General features: G+C 38.3%; 1 protein-coding gene across 3 annotated transcripts in view; it reads left to right on the top strand.

The window, feature by feature from the left end:
* Nucleotides 1-20,919, top strand: part of LOC125780657 (selection and upkeep of intraepithelial T-cells protein 5-like) — a 472,342-nt gene that overhangs the window by 414,988 nt on the left and 36,435 nt on the right. For all 3 annotated transcript variants that reach the window (XM_049463186.1, XM_049463185.1, XM_049463184.1), the window contains exon 14: nucleotides 18,587-18,763. In XM_049463186.1, coding sequence (XP_049319143.1) covers nucleotides 18,587-18,763 — 177 coding nt within the window. The remainder of the gene's footprint in view (nucleotides 1-18,586; nucleotides 18,764-20,919) is intronic.

Below are 20,919 nucleotides of genomic sequence, written 5' to 3'. Positions count from 1 at the left end.
TGACCAGCAGGACCATAATGACCAATGTGAATGGCCAGCATGACCAAGCTGGATGGCCAGCATAACCAAGCTGGGTGACCAGCGTGACCATAAAGACCATAATGGCAATGCTAGATGAGTGGTGTGAGTAAACTAGTTGAAAAGCTTTGATAAATTGAGCTGTAGTGTTCATCAGGTTTTATGTGGTGTCTTACTGCACTCTAGTGCGCATTTGGTGAAACAAATTCAGTTCTTAAATTGAAAAAACACAAGGCATAAAAAGGGCATATAAATAACCCGTATATAGTATATAAGTTTTGACCTGATTAACATTCCGCCTGTTAAAAGCTTGCTGGAATGTGATTGGCTAATAGTGACCACAAAAGTGTCCATATCAAATTTTCATTTGGTGTACCATTAGTGCATGGGCCATAGATGATAATTGGCTAGGATGACCTTGATAGCTTGTATGGTTCTAGAGAAACAGCTATCGAGCATTGGCCCCGCCCCCTGGGAGTGTATGTCTACTTAAACTGACAGGGTATCTGAGAATCATGTAATGATCAAAGGACTGAAGTGGTATTAGTGTCAGGTTAAGCATTCAAAAGTTATAAGTGTTAAAGACATTTTACTGCACCATGGTAGAACTCATTTGCATATGGCGGCCATATTGTTTATAAATGTAAAGGTTTTTTTAATAATTATTGAGGAGTAAGCTCTGCTGAACTGTTTGACACCAAACATGTCATGATTGGTCAAGGATCCAAGGACAAGATCTCAAAAGTAGGTTTTGCATATTATGCAAATTAAAAAAAAATTAAGTGTGTGGAGCATAAACAAGAATGACCCAGGTGGCTGACCATCATGAACAAGAAGGATAAATATGTTCAATTAAGCAAGACAAGCAAGATTGAATAAGTTCAGCAGAGCTTTAATTTAGAATAATTCAAATGTAACTGTTTCACCAAATGACCACCAGAGCGCAGCAAGAGACCACATATAACCTGCTGGAAATCTATCACTCTATAAGTAAGACAGAACATTCCCTATCAGTGTGTTTCTATTTATTAAAAAGAGAAGAAAAGTCCGATTGGGCTCCAAATTGGTACTCATGATCACAATATCAGTCTATATATGTATGTCAATTTCTGTGTCAATAGGGTCAAAGGTTCCTGACTTCTGTCAATTTAGATTTGAAAAAAGCGATAATACAGGCTTGAGGCCTACAAAATCGCTGTAGTTTTCCAGCCGTTGTAGAGGCAAAACATGTCCGATTTGGCTGAAAATTTGCAATCAAGATCAGATTATCAGTCTATATATGTGTATAAATTTGTGTGTTGATAGGGTGAAAGGTTCATGTCTTCTGTCCATTTAGGTTGGAAAATAGCGATAAATGGAATAAATTGAAAATAGTTATTTTTTCACTTTAGAGCCTACTGAAGACTTATTTGGCTCATACATGGCACATGTGCTTCAAATGTCATTGTTAATTAGTAGCTTCAACAGTTTTGGCATGTTTTAAACTTTGACAGAGTTTTGGCCAAATAACTCTGAAAAGGCTTTCACGTACATGTTTGATCAAGGTGTTGGGGCCATAAAAAGTTAAAATTCTAACATTTTTTTGATAATTATTTACCTACACGGTCTCAAGATTGTGAAAAGACCAAAGTTGATTTAATTGGTTGAATATCCAGGGACTAGTTCAAAAAGTGCAATTTTTACTCTACTGGCCACTGATGCAAAACAATACATTTTTGGTAAAGACATGTAATTACAAAGTTGTAAAGGTTACAGCAAAGCATAAAACTCAAAAAGAATAACAAGCCTAGGCCACTTGTACCTTTAGATATAACTGATTTTCTGCTATAGCGCCCCCTAGAGGCCAATCAACGCCATATTTTAATGGATGATAGAAGGCCCTCATATACATGTACAATATAAGTATCGTCCTGATTGGTGATTGTTTAGCCTGTCAAAAGCTTGCTGTAATCTGATTGGCTAATAGCGACCACAAAAATTCACACATCAAAATATCCTTCAGTAGTCCATTAGGACATAGGCCACAGAGGATACATGCCAAACGAGAGCTTGATAGCTTGTACGGTTCCTGAGAAACAGATTTTTAGCTTTGGCTCCGCCCCCTGGGGGCGTATGTCTACACAGATTGACGGGCTACCTCAGAATCATGTTGGCATCAAAGTTGTAAAGTGGCATTAGTGTAGGTTTAAGCATTCAAAAGTTACAGCTGTTAGAGTAAATTTGGGTGTGCCACGGTAAGATTAATTTGCATATGGCGGCCATATTGTTTACAAATTTCACAATTTTTTCGATAGTTATTGAGGTTGGGACTCTGCTGAGTTGTTTGACACCAAATATGACAGGATTGGTCAATGACCCTAGGACAAGTTCTCAAAAGTAGGTTTTGCATATTCTGCTAAATAGCAAAAAATCTAAGTGGGCGGAGCTTAGTGGTTCTATTGACCTTTTTGATTTGCCATTAACCAAGGAATCATATAATGCAAGAATTTTTGCTCTAGCTATCAGGGCGTAGGAGTTACGAGGCCAAACACGTTGACCTTCCCCATAGCGCCCCCTTGAGGCCGATCGGGCTCATCTTTTGAATCTGAGTAGCGGTGAGAAGTACTACCATATGACCAAGTCTCAGCCCTGTAGGCCTTACGGTTTCTTCTGCCCAATCACTTCTATGGCAGAAAAAGAATAAGAACTATAATAATAATAATAATAATAATAATAATCAGAACAATTACAATAGGGTTTCTAGCACTACGTGCTCGAACCCCTAATAATAATAATAATCAGAACAATTACAATAGGGTTTCTAGCACTACGTGCTCGAACCCCTAATAAATATAGCCGCAAGCGGCGATTTACGGGGTTCGAGCGTGACAGGCAAAGAGGCCCCTGGAGGCCAGTTAGGCTTAAAACCTGTTGCTGGTTGACCGTCATCACCAAACTGGATAACCAAGCTGGGTAACCAGCGTGACCATAAAGACTAAAATGACAATGCTAGATGAGTGGTGTGAGTAAACTAGTTGAAAAGCATTTATAAATTGAGCTGTAGTGTTCATCAGGTTTTATGTGGTGTCTTGCTGCACTGTAGTGGGCATTTGGTGAAACAACTTCAGTTCTTAAATTCAAAAAACACAAGGCATAAAAAGGGCATATAAATAACCCATATATAGTGTATAAGTTTTGACCTGATAAATATTCTGCCTGTCAAAAGCTTGCTGGAATGTGATTGGCTAATAGTGACCACAAAAGTGTCCATATCAAATTTTCATTTGGTGTACCATTAGTGCATGGGCCATAGATGATAATTTGCAAGGATGACCTTGATAGCTTGTATGGTTGTAGAGAAACAGCTATTGAGCATTGGCTCTGCCCCCTGGGGGTGTATGTCTACTTAAACTCACAGGGTATCTGAGAATCATGTAATGATCAAAGGACTGAAGTGGTATTAATGTCAGGTTAAGCATTCAAAAGTTATAAGTGTTAGAAGACATTTTACTGCACCATGGTAAAACTAATTTGCATATGGCGGCCATATTGTTTATAAATTTAAAGATTTTTTTTAATAATTATTGAGGAGTAAGCTCTGCTGAACTGTTTGACACCAAACATGTCATGATTGGTCAAGGAGGCAAAGACAAGATCTCAAAAGTAGGTTTTGCATATTATGCAAATTAAAAAAAAATTAAGTGGGTGGAGCATAAATAAGAATGACCCAGGTGGCTGACTAGCATGACTAAGAAGGATAAATATGTTCAATTAAGCAAGACAAAAAAGATTAAATAAGTTCAGCAGAGCTTTAATTTAGAATAATTCAAATGTACCTGTTTCACCAAATGACCACCAGAGCGCAGCAAGAGACCACATATAACCTGCTGGAAATCTATCACTCTATAAGTAAGACAGAACATTCCCTATCAGTGTGTTTCTATTTATTAAAAAGAGAAGAAAAGTCCGATTGGGCTCCAAATTGGTACTCATGATCAAGTGGTCTGCATATATATGTGTGTAAATTTGTGTGTTGATAGGGTCAAAGGTTCCTGACTTCTGTCCATTTAGGTTTGAAAAAAGCGATAATACAGGCTTATGGCCTACAAAATGGCTGTTGCTCTTTGGCCATATTAGAGGCAAAAAATATCTGATTTGGCTCAAAATTTGCAATCAAGATCACAATATCAGTCTATATATGTATGTCAATTTCTGTGTCGATAGGGTCAAAGGTTCCTGACTTATGTCCATTTAGGTTTGAAAAAAGCGATAATACAGGCTTGAGGCCTACAAAATCGCTGTAGTTTTCCAGCCGTTGTAGAGGGAAAACATGTCCGATTTGGCTGAAAATTTGCAATCAAGATCAGATTATCAGTCTATATATGTGTATAAATTTGTGTGTTGATAGGATGAAAGGTTCCTGTCTTCTGTCCATTTAGGTTGGAAAATAGCGATAAATAGAATAAATTGAAAATAGTTATTTTTTCACTGTAGAGCCTACTGAAGACTTATTTGGCTCATACTTGGCAAATGTGCTTCAAATGTCATTGTTAATTAGTAGCTTCAACAGTTTTGGCATGTTTTAAACTTTGACAGAGTTTTGGCCAAATAACTCTGAAAAGGCTTTCACGTACATGTTTGATCAAGGTTTATGGGCCTCAAATAGTTAAAATGTCATGATTTTTTTGATAATTATTTACCTACAGGGTCTCAAGATTGCATCAAGACCAAATTTGTTTTGATTGATTAAGGACTTAAAGACAAGTTCGAAAAGAGCAATTTTTACTCTTTTGGCCACTGATGAAAATCTTTGCATTTTTGGTAAACACATGTAATTACAAAGTTGTAAAGGCTACAGCAAAGTATACAACTAAAAAAGAATAACAAGCCTAGGCCACTTGTACCTTTAGATATAACTGATTTTCTGCTATAGCGCCCCCTTGAGGCCAATCAACGCCATATTTTAATGCATGATAGAAGGCCCTGAGATACATGTAGGGTATAAGTATCGTCCTGATTGGTTATTGTTTAGCATGTCAAAAGCTTGCTGGAATCTGATTGGCTAATAACGATCGCAAAAAGTTGCATATCAAATTTTCCTTCTGTAAAACATTAGGACATAGGCCATAGATGATACATGCCAAAGGAGAGCTTCATAGCTTGTACGGTTCCTGAGAAACAGATTTTTAGCTTTGGCTCCGCCCCCTGGAGGCGTATGTCTACACAGATTGACGGGCTACCTCAGAATCATGTTGGCATCAAAGGTCTAAAGTGGCATTAGTGTAGGTTTAAGCATTCAAAAGTTACAGCTGTTAGAGTAAATTTGGGTGTGCCACGGTAAGATTAATTTGCATATGGCGGCCATATTGTTTACAAATTTCACAATTTTTTTGATAATTATTGAGAATGGGACTCTGCTGAGTTGTTTGACTCCAAATATGACAGGATTGGTCAATGACCCTAGGACAAGTTCTCAAAAGTAGGTTTTGCATATTATGCTAAATAGCAAAAAATCTAAGTGGGCGGAGCTTAGTGGTTCTATTGACCTTTTTGATTTGACATTAACCAAGGAATCATATAATGCAAGAATTTTTGCTCTAGCTATCAGGGCGTGGCAGTTACGAGGCCTAACGCGTTGACCTTCGCCATAGCGCCCCCTTGAGGCCGATTTGGCTCATCTTTTGAATCTGAGTAGCGGTGAGAAGTACTACCATATGACCAAGTCTCAGCCCTGTAGGCCTTACGGTTTCTTCTGCCCGATCACTTCTATGGCAGAAAAAGAATAAGAATAATAATAATAATAATAATAAATATAGCCGCAAGCGGCGATTTACGGGGTTCGAGCGTCACAGGCAAAGAGGCCCCTGGAGGCCAGTTAGGCTTAAAACCTGTTGCTGGTTGACCGTCATCACCAAACTGGATAATCAAGCTGGGTAACCAGCGTGACCATAAAGACCAAAATGACAATGCTAGATGAGTGGTGTGAGTAAACTAGTTGAAAAGCATTGATAAATTGAGCTGTAGTGTTCATCAGGTTTTATGTGGTGTCTTGCTGCACTCTAGTGGGCATTTGGTGAAACAACTTCAGTTCTTAAATTCAAAAAACACAAGGCATAAAAAGGGCATATAAATAACCCATATATAGTGTATAAGTTTTGACCTGATAAACATTCTGCCTGTCAAAAGCTTGCTGGAATGTGATTGGCTAATAGTGACCACAAAAGTGTCCATATCAAATTTTCATTTGGTGTACCATTAGTGCATGGGCCATAGATGATAATTGGCAAGGATGACCTTGATAGCTTGTATGGTTGTAGAGAAACAGCTATTGAGCATTGGCTCTGCCCCCTGGGGGTGTATGTCTACTTGAACTGACAGGGTATCTGAAAATCATGTAATGATCAAAGGACTGAAGTGGTATTAATGTCAGGTTAAGCATTCAAAAGTTATAAGTGTTAGAAGACATTTTACTGCACCATGGTAAAACTAATTTGCATATGGCGGCCATATTGTTTATAAATGTAAAGATTTTTTTTAATAATTATTGAGGAGTAAGCTCTGCTGAACTGTTTGACACCAAACATGTCATGATTGGTCAAGGAGGCAAAGACAAGATCTCAAAAGTAGGTTTTGCATATTATGCAAATTAAAAAAAAATTAAGTGGGTGGAGCATAAATAAGAATGACCCAGGTGGCTGACTAGCATGACCAAGAAGGATAAATATGTTCAATTAAGCAAGACAAAAAAGATTAAATAAGTTCAGCAGAGCTTTAATTTAGAATAATTCAAATGTAGCTGTTTCACCAAATGACCACCAGAGCGCAGCAAGAGACCACATATAACCTGCTGGAAATCTATCACTCTATAAGTAAGACATAACATTCCCTATCAGTGTGTTTCTATTTATTAAAAAGAGAAGAAAAGTCCGATTGGGCTCCAAATTGGTATTCATGATCAAGTGGTCTGTATATACATGTATGTAAATTTGTGTGTTGATAGGGTCAAAGGTTCCTGACTTCTGTCCATTTAGGCTTGAAAAAAGCGATAATACAGGCTTATGGCCTACAAAATGGCTGTTGCTCTTTGGCCATATTAGAGGCAAAAAATATCTGATTTGGCTCAAAATTTGCAATCAAGATCACAATATCAGTCTATATATGTATGTCAATTTCTGTGTCGATAGGGTCAAAGGTTCCTGACTTCTGTCCATTTAGATTTGAAAAAAGCGATAATACAGGCTTGAGGCCTACAAAATCGCTGTAGTTTTCCAGCCGTTGTAGAGGCAAAACATGTCCGATTTGGCTGAAAATTTGCAATCAAGATCAGATTATCAGTCTATATATGTGTATGAATTTGTGTGTTGATAGGGTGAAAGGTTCCTGTCTTCTGTCCATTTAGGTTGGAAAATAGCGATAAATAGAATAAATTGAAAATAGTTATTTTTTCACTGTAGAGCCTACTGAAGACTTATTTGGCTCATACTTGGCACATGTACTTCAAATGTCATTGTTAATTAGTAGCTTCAACAGTTTTGGCATGTTTTAAATTTTGACAGAGTTTTGGCCAAATAACTCTGAAAAGGCTTTCACGTACATGTTTGATCAAGGTTTATGGGCCTCAAATAGTTAAAATGTCAAGATTTTTTTGATAATTATTTACCTACAGGGTCTCAAGATTGCATCAAGACCAAATTTGTTTTGATTGATTAAGGACTTAAAGACAAGTTCGAAAAGAGCAATTTTTACTCTTTTGGCCACTGATGAAAATCTTTCCATTTTTGGTAAATACATGTAATTACAAAGTTGTAAAGGCTACAGCAAAGTATACAACTAAAAAAGAATAACAAGCCTAGGCCACTTGTACCTTTAGATATAACTGATTTTCTGCTATAGCGCCCCCTTGAGGCCAATCAACGCCATATTTTAATGGATGATAGAAGGCCCTGAGATACATGTAGGGTATAAGTATCGTCCTGATTGGTCATTGTTTAGCATGTCAAAAGCTTGCTGGAAACTGATTGGCTAATAACGATCGCAAAAATTTGCATATCAAATTTTCCTTCTGTAAAACATTAGGACATAGGCCATAGATGATACATGCCAAAGGAGAGCTTCATAGCTTGTACGGTTCCTGAGAAACAGATTTTTAGCTTTGGCTCCGCCCCCTGGGGGCGTATGTCTACACAGATTGACGGGCTACCTCAGAATCATGTTGGCATCAACGGTCTAAAGTGGCATTAGTGTAGGTTTAAGCATTCAAAAGTTACAGCTGTTAGAGTAAATTTGGGTGTGCCACGGTAAGATTAATTTGCATATGGCGGCCATATTGTTTACAAATTTCACAATTTTTTTGATAATTATTGAGGTTGGGACTCTGCTGAGTTGTTTGACACCAAATATGACAGGATTGGTCAATGACCCTAGGACAAGTTCTCAAAAGTAGTTTTTGCATATTATGCTAAATAGCAAAAAATCTAAGTGGGCGGAGCTTAGTGGTTCTATTCACCTTTTTGATTTGCCATTAACCAAGGAATCATATAATGCAAGAATTTTTGCTCTAGCTATCAGGGCGTGGCAGTTACGAGGCCTAACGCGTTGACCTTCGCCATAGCGCCCCCTTGAGGCCGATCGGGCTCATCTTTTGAATCTGAGTAGCGGTGAGAAGTACTACCATATGACCAAGTCTCAGCCCTGTAGGCCTTACGGTTTCTTCTGCCCGATCACTTCTATGGCAGAAAAAGAATAAGAATAATAATAATAATAATAATAATAATAATAATAATAATAATAATAATAATAATCAGAACAATTACAATAGGGTTTCTAGCACTACGTGCTCGAACCCCTAATAATAATAATAATCAGAACAATTACAATAGGGTTTCTAGCACTACGTGCTCGAACCCCTAATAATAATCAGAACAATTACAATAGGGTTTCTAGCACTACGTGCTCGAACCCCTAATAACTGGAGGCCAGTTAGGCTTAAAACATGTTGCTGGTTGACCGGCATCACCAAACTGGATGACCAGCATGGCAAAGGTGATTGGCCAGTATGACCAAGCTGGAAGACCACCATTACTATGAGGACAAAGCTGAATGACCAGCAGGACCATAATGACCAATGTGAATGGCCAGCATGACCAAGCTGGATGGCCAGCATAACCAAGCTGGGTGACCAGCGTGACCATAAAGACCATAATGGCAATGCTAGATGAGTGGTGTGAGTAAACTAGTTGAAAAGCATTGATAAATTGAGCTGTAGTGTTCATCAGGTTTTATGTGGTGTCTTACTGCACTCTAGTGGGCATTTGGTGAAACAAATTCAGTTCTTAAATTGAAAAAACACAAGGCATAAAAAGGGCATATAAATAACCCGTATATAGTATATAAGTTTTGACCTGATTAACATTCCGCCTGTTAAAAGCTTGCTGGAATGTGATTGGCTAATAGTGACCACAAAAGTGTCCATATCAAATTTTCATTTGGTGTACCATTAGTGCATGGGCCATAGATGATAATTGGCTAGGATGACCTTGATAGCTTGTATGGTTCTAGAGAAACAGCTATCGAGCATTGGCTCCGCCCCCTGGGGGTGTATGTCTACTTAAACTGACAGGGTATCTGAGAATCATGTAATGATCAAAGGACTGAAGTGGTATTAGTGTCAGGTTAAGCATTCAAAAGTTCTAAGTGTTAAAGACATTTTACTGCACCATGGTAAAACTAATTTGCATATGGTGGCCATATTGTTTATAAATGTAAAGATTTTTTTTAGAATTGTTGAGGAGTAAGCTCTGCTGAACTGTTTGACACCAAACATGTCATGATTGGTCAAGGAGGCAAAGACAAGATCTCAAAAGTAGGTTTTGCATATTATGCAAATTAAAAAAAAAATTATTGGGTGGAGCATAAACAAGAATGACCCAGGTGGCTGAGCAGCATGACCAAGAAGGATAAAGATGTTCAATTAAGCCAGACAAGCAAGATTAAATAAGTTCAGCAGAGCTTTAATTTAGAATAATTCACCTGTAGCTGTTTCACCAAATGACCACCAGAGCGCAGCAAGAGACCACATATAACCTGCTGGAAATCTATCATTCTATCAGAAAGACAGAACATTCCCTATCAGTGTGTTTCTATTTATTAAAAAGAGAAGAAAAGTCCGATTGGGCTCCAAATTGGTACTCATGATCAAGTGGTCTGTATATTTATGTGTGTAAATTTGTGTGTTGATAGGGTCAAAGGTTCCTGACTTCTGTCCATTCAGGCTTGAAAAAAGCGATAATACAGGCTTATGGCCTACAAAATGGCTGTTGCTCTTTGGCCATATTAGAGGCAAAAAATATCTGATTTGGCTCAAAATTTGCAATCAAGATCACAATATCAGTCTATATATGTATGTCAATTTCTGTGTCAATAGGGTCAAAGGTTCCTGACTTCTGTCCATTTAGATTTGAAAAAAGCGATAATACAGGCTTGAGGCCTACAAAATCGCTGTAGTTTTCCAGCCGTTGTAGAGGCAAAACATGTCCGATTTGGCTGAAAATTTGCAATCAAGATCAGATTGTCAGTCTATATATGTGTATAAATTTGTGTGTTGATAGGGTGAAAGGTTCCTGTCTTCTGTCCATTTAGGTTGGAAAATAGCGATAAATAGAATAAATTGAAAATAGTTATTTTTTCACTGTAGAGCCTACTGAAGACTTATTTGGCTCATACTTGGCACATGTACTTCAAATGTCATGGTTAATTAGTAGCTTCAACAGTTTTGGCATGTTTTAAACTTTGACAGAGTTTTGGCCAAATAACTCTGAAAAGGCTTTCACGTACATGTTTGATCAAGGTTTATGGGCCTCGAATAGTAAAAATGTCAAGATTTTTTTGATAATTATTTACCTACAGTGTCTCAAGATTGCACCAAGACCAAATTTGTTTTGATTGATTAAGGACTTAAAGACAAGTTCGAAAAGAGGAATTTTTACTCTTTTGGCCACTGATGAAAATCTTTGCATTTTTGGTAAACATAGGTAATTACAAAGTTGTAAAGGCTACAGCAACGTATACAACTAAAAAAGAATAACAAGCCTAGGCCACTTGTACCTTTAGATATAACTGATTTTCTGCTATAGCGCCCCCTTGAGGCCAATCAACGCCATATTTTAATGGATGATAGAAGGCCCTGAGATACATGTAGGGTATATGTATTGTCCTGATTGGTCATTGTTTAGCCTGTCAAAAGCTTGCTGGAATCTGATTGGCTAATAACGATCGCAAAAATTTGCATATCAACTTTTCCTTCTGTAAAACATTAGGACATAGGCCATAGATGATACATGCCAAAGGAGAGCTTCATAGCTTGTACGGTTCCTGAGAAACAGATTTTTAGCTTTGGCTCCGCCCCCTGGGGGCGTATGTCTACACAGATTGACGGGCTACCTCAGAATCATGTTGGCATCAAAGATGTAAAGTGGCATTAGTGTAGGTTTAAGCATTCAAAAGTTACAGCTGTTAGAGTAAATTTGGGTGTGCCACGGTAAGATTAATTTGCATATGGCGGCCATATTGTTTAAAAATTTCTCAATTTTTTCGATAATTATTGAGGATGGGACTCTGCTGAGTTGTTTGACACCAAATATGACAGGATTGGTCAATGACCCTAGGACAAGTTCTCAAAAGTAGGTTTTGCATATTATGCTAAATAGCAAAAAATCTAAGTGGGCGGAGCTTAGTGGTTCTATTGACCTTTTTGATTTGCCATTAACCAAGGAATCATATAATGCAAGAATTTTTGCTCTAGCTATCAGGGCGTAGGAGTTACGAGGCCAAACGCGTTGACCTTCGCCATAGCGCCCCCTTGAGGCCGATCGGGCTCATCTTTTGAATCTGAGTAGCGGTGAGAAGTACTACCATATGACCAAGTCTCAGCCCTGTAGGCCTTACGGTTTCTTCTGCCCAATCACTTCTATGGCAGAAAAAGAATAAGAACTATAATAATAATAATAATAATCAGAACAATTACAATAGGGTTTCTAGCACTACGTGCTCGAACCCCTAAATATAGCCGCAAGCGGCGATTTACGGGGTTCGAGCGTCACAGGCAAAGAGGCCCCTGGAGGCCAGTTAGGCTTAAAACCTGTTGCTGGTTGACCGTCATCACCAAACTGGATAACCAAGCTGGGTAACCAGCGTGACCATAAAGACCAAAATGACAATGCTAGATGAGTGGTGTGAGTAAACTAGTTGAAAAGCATTGATAAATTGAGCTGTAGTGTTCATCAGGTTTTATGTGGTGTCTTGCTGCACTCTAGTGGGCATTTGGTGAAACAAATTCAGTTCTTAAATTGAAAAAACACAAGGCATAAAAAGGGCATATAAATAACCCGTATATAGTATATAGTATATAAGTTTTGACCTGATTAACATTCTGCCTGTCAAAAGCTTGCTGGAATGTGATTGGCTAATAGTGACCACAAAAGTGTCCATATCAAATTTTCATTTGGTGTACCATTAGTGCATGGGCCATAGATGATAATTGGCAAGGACGACCTTGATAGCTTGTATGGTTCTAGAGAAACAGCTATCGAGCATTGGCCCCGCCCCCTGGGGGTGTATGTCTACTTAAACTCACAGGGTATCTGAGAATCATGTAATGATCAAAGGACTGAAGTGGTATTAATGTCAGGTTAAGCATTCAAAAGTTATAAGTGTTAGAAGATATTTTACTGCACCATGGTAAAACTAATTTGCATATGGCGGACATATTGTTTATAAATGTAAAGATTTTTTTTTTAATTATTGAGGAGTAAGCTCTGCTGAACTGTTTGACACCAAACATGTCATGATTGGTCAAGGAGGCAAAAACAAGATCTCAAAAGTAGGTTTTGCATATTATGCAAATTAAAAAAAAATTAAGTGGGTGGAGCATAAATAAGAATGACCCAGGCGGCTGAGCAGCATGACCAAGAAGGATAAATATGTTCAATTAAGCAAGACAAAAAAGATTAAATAAGTTCAGCAGAGCTTTAATTTAGAATAATTCAAATGTAGCTGTTTCACCAAATGACCACCAGAGCGCAGCAAGAGACCACATATAACCTGCTGGAAATCTATCACTCTATAAGTAAGACAGAACATTCCCTATCAGTGTGTTTCTATTTATTAAAAAGAGAAGAAAAGTCCGATTCGGCTCCAAATTGGTACTCATGATCACGTGGTCTGCATATATATGTGTGTAAATTTGTGTGTTGATAGGGTCAAAGGTTCCTGACTTCTGTCCATTTAGGTTTGAAAAAAGCGATAATACAGGCTTATGGCCTACAAAATGGCTGTTGCTCTTTGGCCATATTAGAGGCAAAAAATATCTGATTTGGCTCAAAATTTACAATCAGGATCACAATATCAGTCTATATATGTATGTAAATTTCTGTGTCGATAGGGTCAAAGGTTCCTGACTTCTGTCCATTTAGGTTTGAAAAAAGCGATAATACAGGCTTGAGGCCTACAAAATCGCTGTAGTTTTCCAGCCGTTGTAGAGGCAAAACATGTCCGATTTGGCTGAAAATTTGCAATCAAGATCAGATTATCAGTCTATGTATGTGTATAAATTTGTGTGTTGATAGGGTGAAAGGTTCATGTCTTCTGTCCATTTAGGTTGGAAAATAGCGATAAATAGAATAAATTGAAAATAGTTATTTTTTTTTGTAGAGCCTACTGAAGACTTATTTGGCTCATACTTGGCACATGTGCTTCAAATGTCATTGTTAATTAGTAGCTTCAACAGTTTTGGCATGTTTTAAACTTTGACAGAGTTTTGGCCAAATAACTCTGAAAAGGCTTTCACGTACATGTTTGATCAAGGTTTATGGGCCTCAAATAGTTAAAATGTCAAGATTTTTTTGATAATTATTTACCTACAGGGTCTCAAGATTGCATCAAGACCAAATTTGTTTTGATTGATTAAGGACTTAAAGACAAGTTCGAAAAGAGCAATTTTTACTCTTTTGGCCACTGATGAAAATCTTTGCATTTTTGGTAAACATATGTAATTACAAAGTTGTAAAGGCTACAGCAAAGTATACAACTAAAAAAGAATAACAATTCTAGGCCACTTGTACCTTTAGATATAACTGATTTTCTGCTATAGCGCCCCCTTGAGGCCAATCAACGCCATATTTTAATGGATGATAGAAGGCCCTGAGATACATGTAGGGTATAAGTATCGTCCTGATTGGTCATTGTTTAGCCTGTCAAAAGCTTGCTGGAATCTGATTGGCTAATAACGATCGCAAAAATTTGCATATCAAATTTTCCTTGTGTAAAACATTAGGACATAGGCCATAGATGATACATGCCAAAGGAGAGCTTCATAGCTTGTACGGTTCCTGAGAAACATATTTTTAGCTTTGGCTCCGCCCCCTGGGGGCGTATGTCTACACAGATTGACAGGCTACCTCAGAATCATGTTGTCATCAAAGTTGTAAAGTGGCATTAGTGTAGGTTTAAGCATTCAAAAGTTACAGCTGTTGGAGTAAATTTGGGTGTGCCACGGTAAGATTAATTTGCATATAATGGCCATATTGTTTACAAATTTCACAATTTTTTCGATAATTATTGAGGTTGGGACTCTGCTGAGTTGTTTGACACCAAATATGACAGGATTGGTCAATGACCCTAGGACAAGTTCTCAAAAGTAGGTTTTGCATATTATGCTAAATAGCAAAAAATCTAAGTAGGCGGAGCTTAGTGGTTCTATTGACCTTTTTGATTTGACAATAACCAAGGAATCATATAATGCAAGAATTTTTGCTCTAGCTATCAGGGCGTGGGAGTTACGAGGCCAAACGCGTTGACCTTCGCCATAGCGCCCCCTTGAGGCCGATCGGGCTCATCTTTTGAATCTGAGTAGCGGTGAGAAGTACTACCATATGACCAAGTCTCAGCCCTGTAGGCCTTACGGTTTCTTCTGCCCAATCACTTCTATGGCAGAAAAAGAATAAGAACTATAATAATAATCAGAACAATTACAATAGGGTTTCTAGCACTACGTGCTCGAACCCCTAATAATAATAATAATAATCAGAACAATTACAATAGGGTTTCTAGCACTACGTGCTCGAACCCCTAATAATAATCAGAACAATTACAATAGGGTTTCTAGCACTACGTGCTCAAACCCCTAATAATAATAATCAGAACAATTACAACAGGGTTTCTAGCACTACGTGCTCGAACCCCTAATAATCAGAACAATAATAATCAGAACAATAGGGTACAATAGGGTTTCTAGCACTACGTGCTCGAACCCCTAATAATAATAATAATCAGAACAATTACAATAGGGTTTCTAGCACTACGTGCTCGAACCCCTAATAATCAGAACAATTACAATAGGGTTTCTAGCACTACGTGCTCGAACCCCTAATAATAATAATCAGAACAATTACAATAGGGTTTCTAGCACTACGTGCTCGAACCCCTAATGAACTGTAAAACTATAAAATTATGGTTTATAGTCACCTATATGACCATCACTTTTAACAGTAAAGAAAAAAAATGGATCATAGAAACCTATACCACTTGTTCTTGTTTTATGGGGTGGTCTGAACAAATACTGCCTGAAAGGTCCAACTTATTATGTGGAATAATAGTTCATTAAACTTTTACTTTAACTTTTACTCAAAGTACATTTTAAATTGAGTACTTTTTTACTTTTACTTTTAGATTTTTAGATGGGTACAAATTGTGAATAAAAACTGAATGCAATGGTGTGGAGATGGCAAATGTCAATATTTTATTCATAAAAGAACATAGATGACAGATCAAAAGTTTAATCTGAGTAAATGAAACATTTTAAAGGAAAAATATGTTTAACCAAAATTTCACAGCGTAAACAAATCCCAAAAAAGTTGGGATAAGTAGCAATAAGTGGCTCGAAAAAGGAAATTGAGCACACAACGAAGAGCTGGAAGACCAATTAACACTAATTAGGTCAATTGACAACATGATTGGGTATGAAAAGAGCTTCTCAGAGTGTCAGTGTCTCTCAGAAGTGAAGATGTTAAAAGGGTCACCAATTCCCCCATTGTTGTTCAGAAAGATAGTGCAGCAATACCAGAATGGTGTTACCCAGCGTAAAATAGAGAAGTTATCATCATCAACCGTGCAGAACATCATCAAAAGAATCAGAGAATCTGGAACAATCGCTGTGCATAAGGGTCAAGGCCGTAAAACTCTACTGGATGCTCGTGATCTTAAACTGCACCTCAAATAGGCCTGTACAATATTTCGATATCGGTATTTATCGCGATAAGAAATGTTTCATTAACGGTGATATCATTTTTGTGGCATATCTATATGTATTATTTACAGAATCTATCACAGACTGGTGTTTTAAAGACTTAAATTTAAATTCCAGACAGTAGTGTACATATTTCCATTGCAGGGATTCTTAGCAGTTTTATTCTGAGGCCTTCAAAGTATTTATATCGATATCGAAATTATATCGTATCGATCGAAATTAAGGAATATATCGTGATATAAATTTTGGCCATATTGTCCAGCACTAACCTCAAACAGGAATACCACTGTCAAGGAAATAACAGAATGGGCTCAGGAATACTTCCAGAAAGTGACAGTGTCAGTGAACACAATCCACCGAGCCATCCACCGTTTCCAGCTGAATCTCTACAGTGCAAAGAGGAAGCCAATTTCTAAGCAAGCTCCACAAGCTCAGACGTTTGTACTGACCAGGGTCATTTAAAATGGAGTGTAGCAAAATGAAGACTGTTCTGTGGTCAGATGAGTCACAATTTGAAGTTCTTCATGGAACACTGGGACACCATGTCATCCGGACCAGAGAGGACAATGATAACCCAAGTTGTTATAAACGCTCCGTTCAGAAGCTGCATCACTGATGGTATGGGGTTGCATGAGTGCTTGTGGCTTGGGCAGATTGCATGTCTGGAAAGGCACCATTAATGCAGAGAACTATGTTCAGGTTCTAGAACAACACATGCTCCCATCTAGACGTCATCTCTTTCAGAGAAGACCCTGCATTTTTCAACAAGATAATGCCAGACCACATTCTGCAGCAATCACAACATCATGGCTACGTAGAAGAAGAATCCGGGTACTGAAACGGCCAGCCTGCCGTCCAGATCTTTCACCTATAGAGAACATTTGGAGCATCATAAAGAGGAAGGTGTGACAATTGAACAGTTAGAGGTCTGTATTGAACATGAATGGGAGAGCATTCCTATTTCTAAACTTGAGGAACTGCTCTCCTCTGTTCACAGACCTCTGTTGAGAGTTGTAAGAAGAAGGGGGGATGCCACACAGTGGTGAAAATGGCCTTGTCCCAACTTTTTGGATTTGTTGACGTCATGAAATTTTTTAAACAACAGATTTTTCCTTTAAATTGATACATTCTCTCAGTTTAAACTTTTGATCTGTAATTTGTGTTCTATTCTAAATAAAATATTGACATTTGCCATCTCCACATCATTGCATTCAGTTTTTATTCACAATTTGGTTGGAATTTTTTGGAATCCATTTTGTACTTATTTAAAATTTTTACAGTATTTTTCCTCCTCTGGTCGTTCAGCCCGCTGTCATTCTTCAGTCTCCTTCCCTCCTGTTTGTTTATATTTGAGTAGACCTCTCTCTGTTTTCACCTCACTCGTCCTTTTAAGTTTTCCTGAGTTTGAGTTTTTTTTAAGTGTAGTGAGGGTTTATCTTTGAGTTAGACGAGGAGCTCACCGCTCACTCTTATCATGTCCAACCAGAAGTTCCCATCTTCATTTCTTACATATTTCAGGTTCTTGTTCCCTTAAGTTTTTAATTATATTGAATACATGATCAGTTGGATCTTAATCAACATTACAACAGAAATCAATAATACTAATTAAAACAAATCTTATAATCTATTGATTTGTATTCAGATTAGCACTCTCAGCTCTTACAGCACACTCTGCTGCTCTGCTCATTATGGTTGTAAGCTAACATATTCTAAGGGAATTCACAATATCTATAAAAAATATTGTTTATTATGACATTTGAAAAATGTAAAAGGATTCTGAACTGTTTAGGTAATGATTTTGACTTTTTTTCTACTAGTCAGGGATTTTTAACTGTTTTCTAGACTTAAAGTCATGACAGAGACACAGAAAAATACATGCCCAAATACACAAAACCCCATTCCTACTAAAACCTGAAATTCAGCAGCACTGCAGCTTTATAATACATTACAGCAGCAGAGATCCACTGACTGTTTCTAGATTATTCAGTTTTATTTAAATCTTCATGATATAAAGGTCATGCAGACAGTAGCAGTATAGCAGCATTTAGCTAGTCTTGTATCTCTGATTCAGAATTCTGTATCTTTGTTTCTGTATCTTTGTTATTTAGACACTAGAATTAGACTTTTTATTAAAATGTAAATGTGTTTGATAAAAATGTGACTTTTTAGAAAATAAATGAACAAATGTCATCAATAATAATTTAGGTGTATAAAAGAGGAAGAGAGAGAGAGAGAGAGAGAGAGAGAGAGAGAGAGAGTGTGTTCCTGATGTGTTTTTCTCTTTTCCAGGTTGGAAGACTGTGGTCTCTCAGAGGGAAGCTGTGAACATCTGGCTGAAGTTCTCAGATCAGAGGACTCTAAACTGAAAGAGCTGAACCTGAGTCAGAATAAAGGACTGAAAGATTCAGGAGTGAAGATTCTCTGTGACGGACTGATGAATAAAAACTGTAAACTAAAGATACTGAGGTAAGATTATTATTTTATCAGTCAATTCACACATTCTCACAAGCACACGTACTCTCACACGCGTGCACACCCTCACACGTGCACGCACTCTTACATGCGCATGCAGTCTCACACACGCACACTCTAACGCTCGCGCATGCACTCACGCGCGCACGTACTCTCACACTTGCACGCACTCACCCACACACTTTCACGCATACACACACTTTCACACGCGCACACACTCACGCGTGCACACTTTTTCATGCGCACACAGTCTCGTGCGCACACACTCACACACACTCTCTCACTCGCACATACTCTCACACGCTCGCACATGCACACACTCTCACACATTTCTTTATTTTCTATTATCTATTGCAGATCTCCTGCATGTGGTTGGAGTGATTTATAGAGGCGGTTCTGAGTATTTTCTCTGGTGATGTTTTATCTAGTCTCTAATGCAGCATCTTCATTTCTTACATATTTCAGATTCTTGTTCCCTTAAGTTTTATAATCATATTGAATGAAAGCTCAGTTGGATCTAAATCAATATTATCACAGAAAACAATAATATAAATATAATAAATCTTAGACTCTATTGTTTTGTATTCAGATCAGCACTCTAAGCTCTTACAGCACACTCTACTGACCTGGAGTATGTTTCCCAAAAGCTTCATAACTAGGGCTGTCAACGTTAAAGTGTTAACACAAGCCGTTAATTTGGAATCAGTGACGTGTTATTATTGTTTAATGCAAGTTAATTAAGGCACCAAGTTTGACCCGAACTTCCCCCATAATCTGCCCCGCCCCCGCCCAACTGATCTGTTGTCTGGTGGAGTGATTGAACAGCGGCACTCTTGCAGTGTCAAGCAGTAACACTCCAGTTCAGACTTCCAGCTCCAACCTGCTCAGAGATTTCTCTCTCTGCCTCACTCTCTGTCTCTCTCTCTTTCTCTCTCTCTCTGCCTCTGTCTCTCTCTCCGTGTGCATGCGCAAGTGAGCGGCGAGGTGGGAGTGTGGTGCAAGGAGCAGTTGGCGTTTAGCCAAACTTTTCTGTGAGTTTGTTGGTTTCAGTTTTGTTTTCTGAAGCGTTTACTTAATGTGAGTGTGTTTGAGTGATAGTGTGAGAGAGTGAGTGTGTGTGTGCGGGGTGTGTGTGTGTTTGGGGTGAACATGGCGGCTCCGGGCGACTCTCGGCTGTGTGAGAGCTTAACGCGAGTATAGAAGACGCGTGTATTTCTGTGGGATCCGCTGTAGGCTATGGAAACATCGTCTCCACCTCTCGGATGAACAACGCGATTGTTTTGTTGGTTAAAACGGTTGATCAAGCGCTGGTTCTGGTTCAGGGTGGAACCACTCTGAACGGTTTACTAACACCTGTGTTGCCCCTGAGTTCCCCATCTAAAAAGATCATCCTGTCCAACCTTCCTCCTTTTATTAAAGATGATCTGATCAGGCAGGAGCTCTCCCGCTTTGGGAGAGTTTGTTCTGAAATAAAGAAGTTAAACTTGGGCTGTAAATCTCCACTGAGGCTGAGGTTTGTTAGTTCCATCTAACAAAAGAAAATTTAAGGCAAATGAAAAGGGGGTAAAACAGGCTAAAAAAGAGGTGAAGGTGGTGGAGGAGGTGGAGTCAGAAGCTAGTCAGGAGTTGGAAGGCTATATGTCAGTGTGCTCTCAAGGTGAGAAAACACCTGTAGTGTACACTGTACAACAAGTAAAGAGGTTCCTGCGGGTCACTAAAGGGCAGTGGGGTGTTCGGTTGGAGGACCATTTTCCAGACACTTTACATTAGTGGGTGTAATGTTAAGCCACAAAGTGCGTACTGGCATTTTAATACTGCATTTTTAGAGGTTTCTAATTTTAAAGACTTTTTTTGGGGATGTTTTTAGATTAGAAAAAACATCTTATATATCTCTTCAGCTGTGGTGGGACATAATACAGATTAAAATATTCTGTCAGCAGTACACTCTCAATGTCATGAGGGACATAATTAGATCTCTTAAAGCTCTAGAGATTGCAATAGTGGAACTCCAGGGATTACAAGAGACCACAGGAAATTAAGAGCATATTAGCTCTCTTAAACGCAAAAAAGCCTCTGGCTGACCTACTGGGTATTACAGTACAGGGGACGCTGATCCGCTCGCATTTTCAGTGCATAACTGAAATGGACGC

Source organism: Astyanax mexicanus, chromosome 13 (genome assembly GCF_023375975.1).
Source record: "Astyanax mexicanus isolate ESR-SI-001 chromosome 13, AstMex3_surface, whole genome shotgun sequence".
Lineage (NCBI taxonomy): Eukaryota > Metazoa > Chordata > Actinopteri > Characiformes > Acestrorhamphidae > Astyanax > Astyanax mexicanus.
This window is presented reverse-complemented; position numbering and strand designations above follow the sequence as displayed.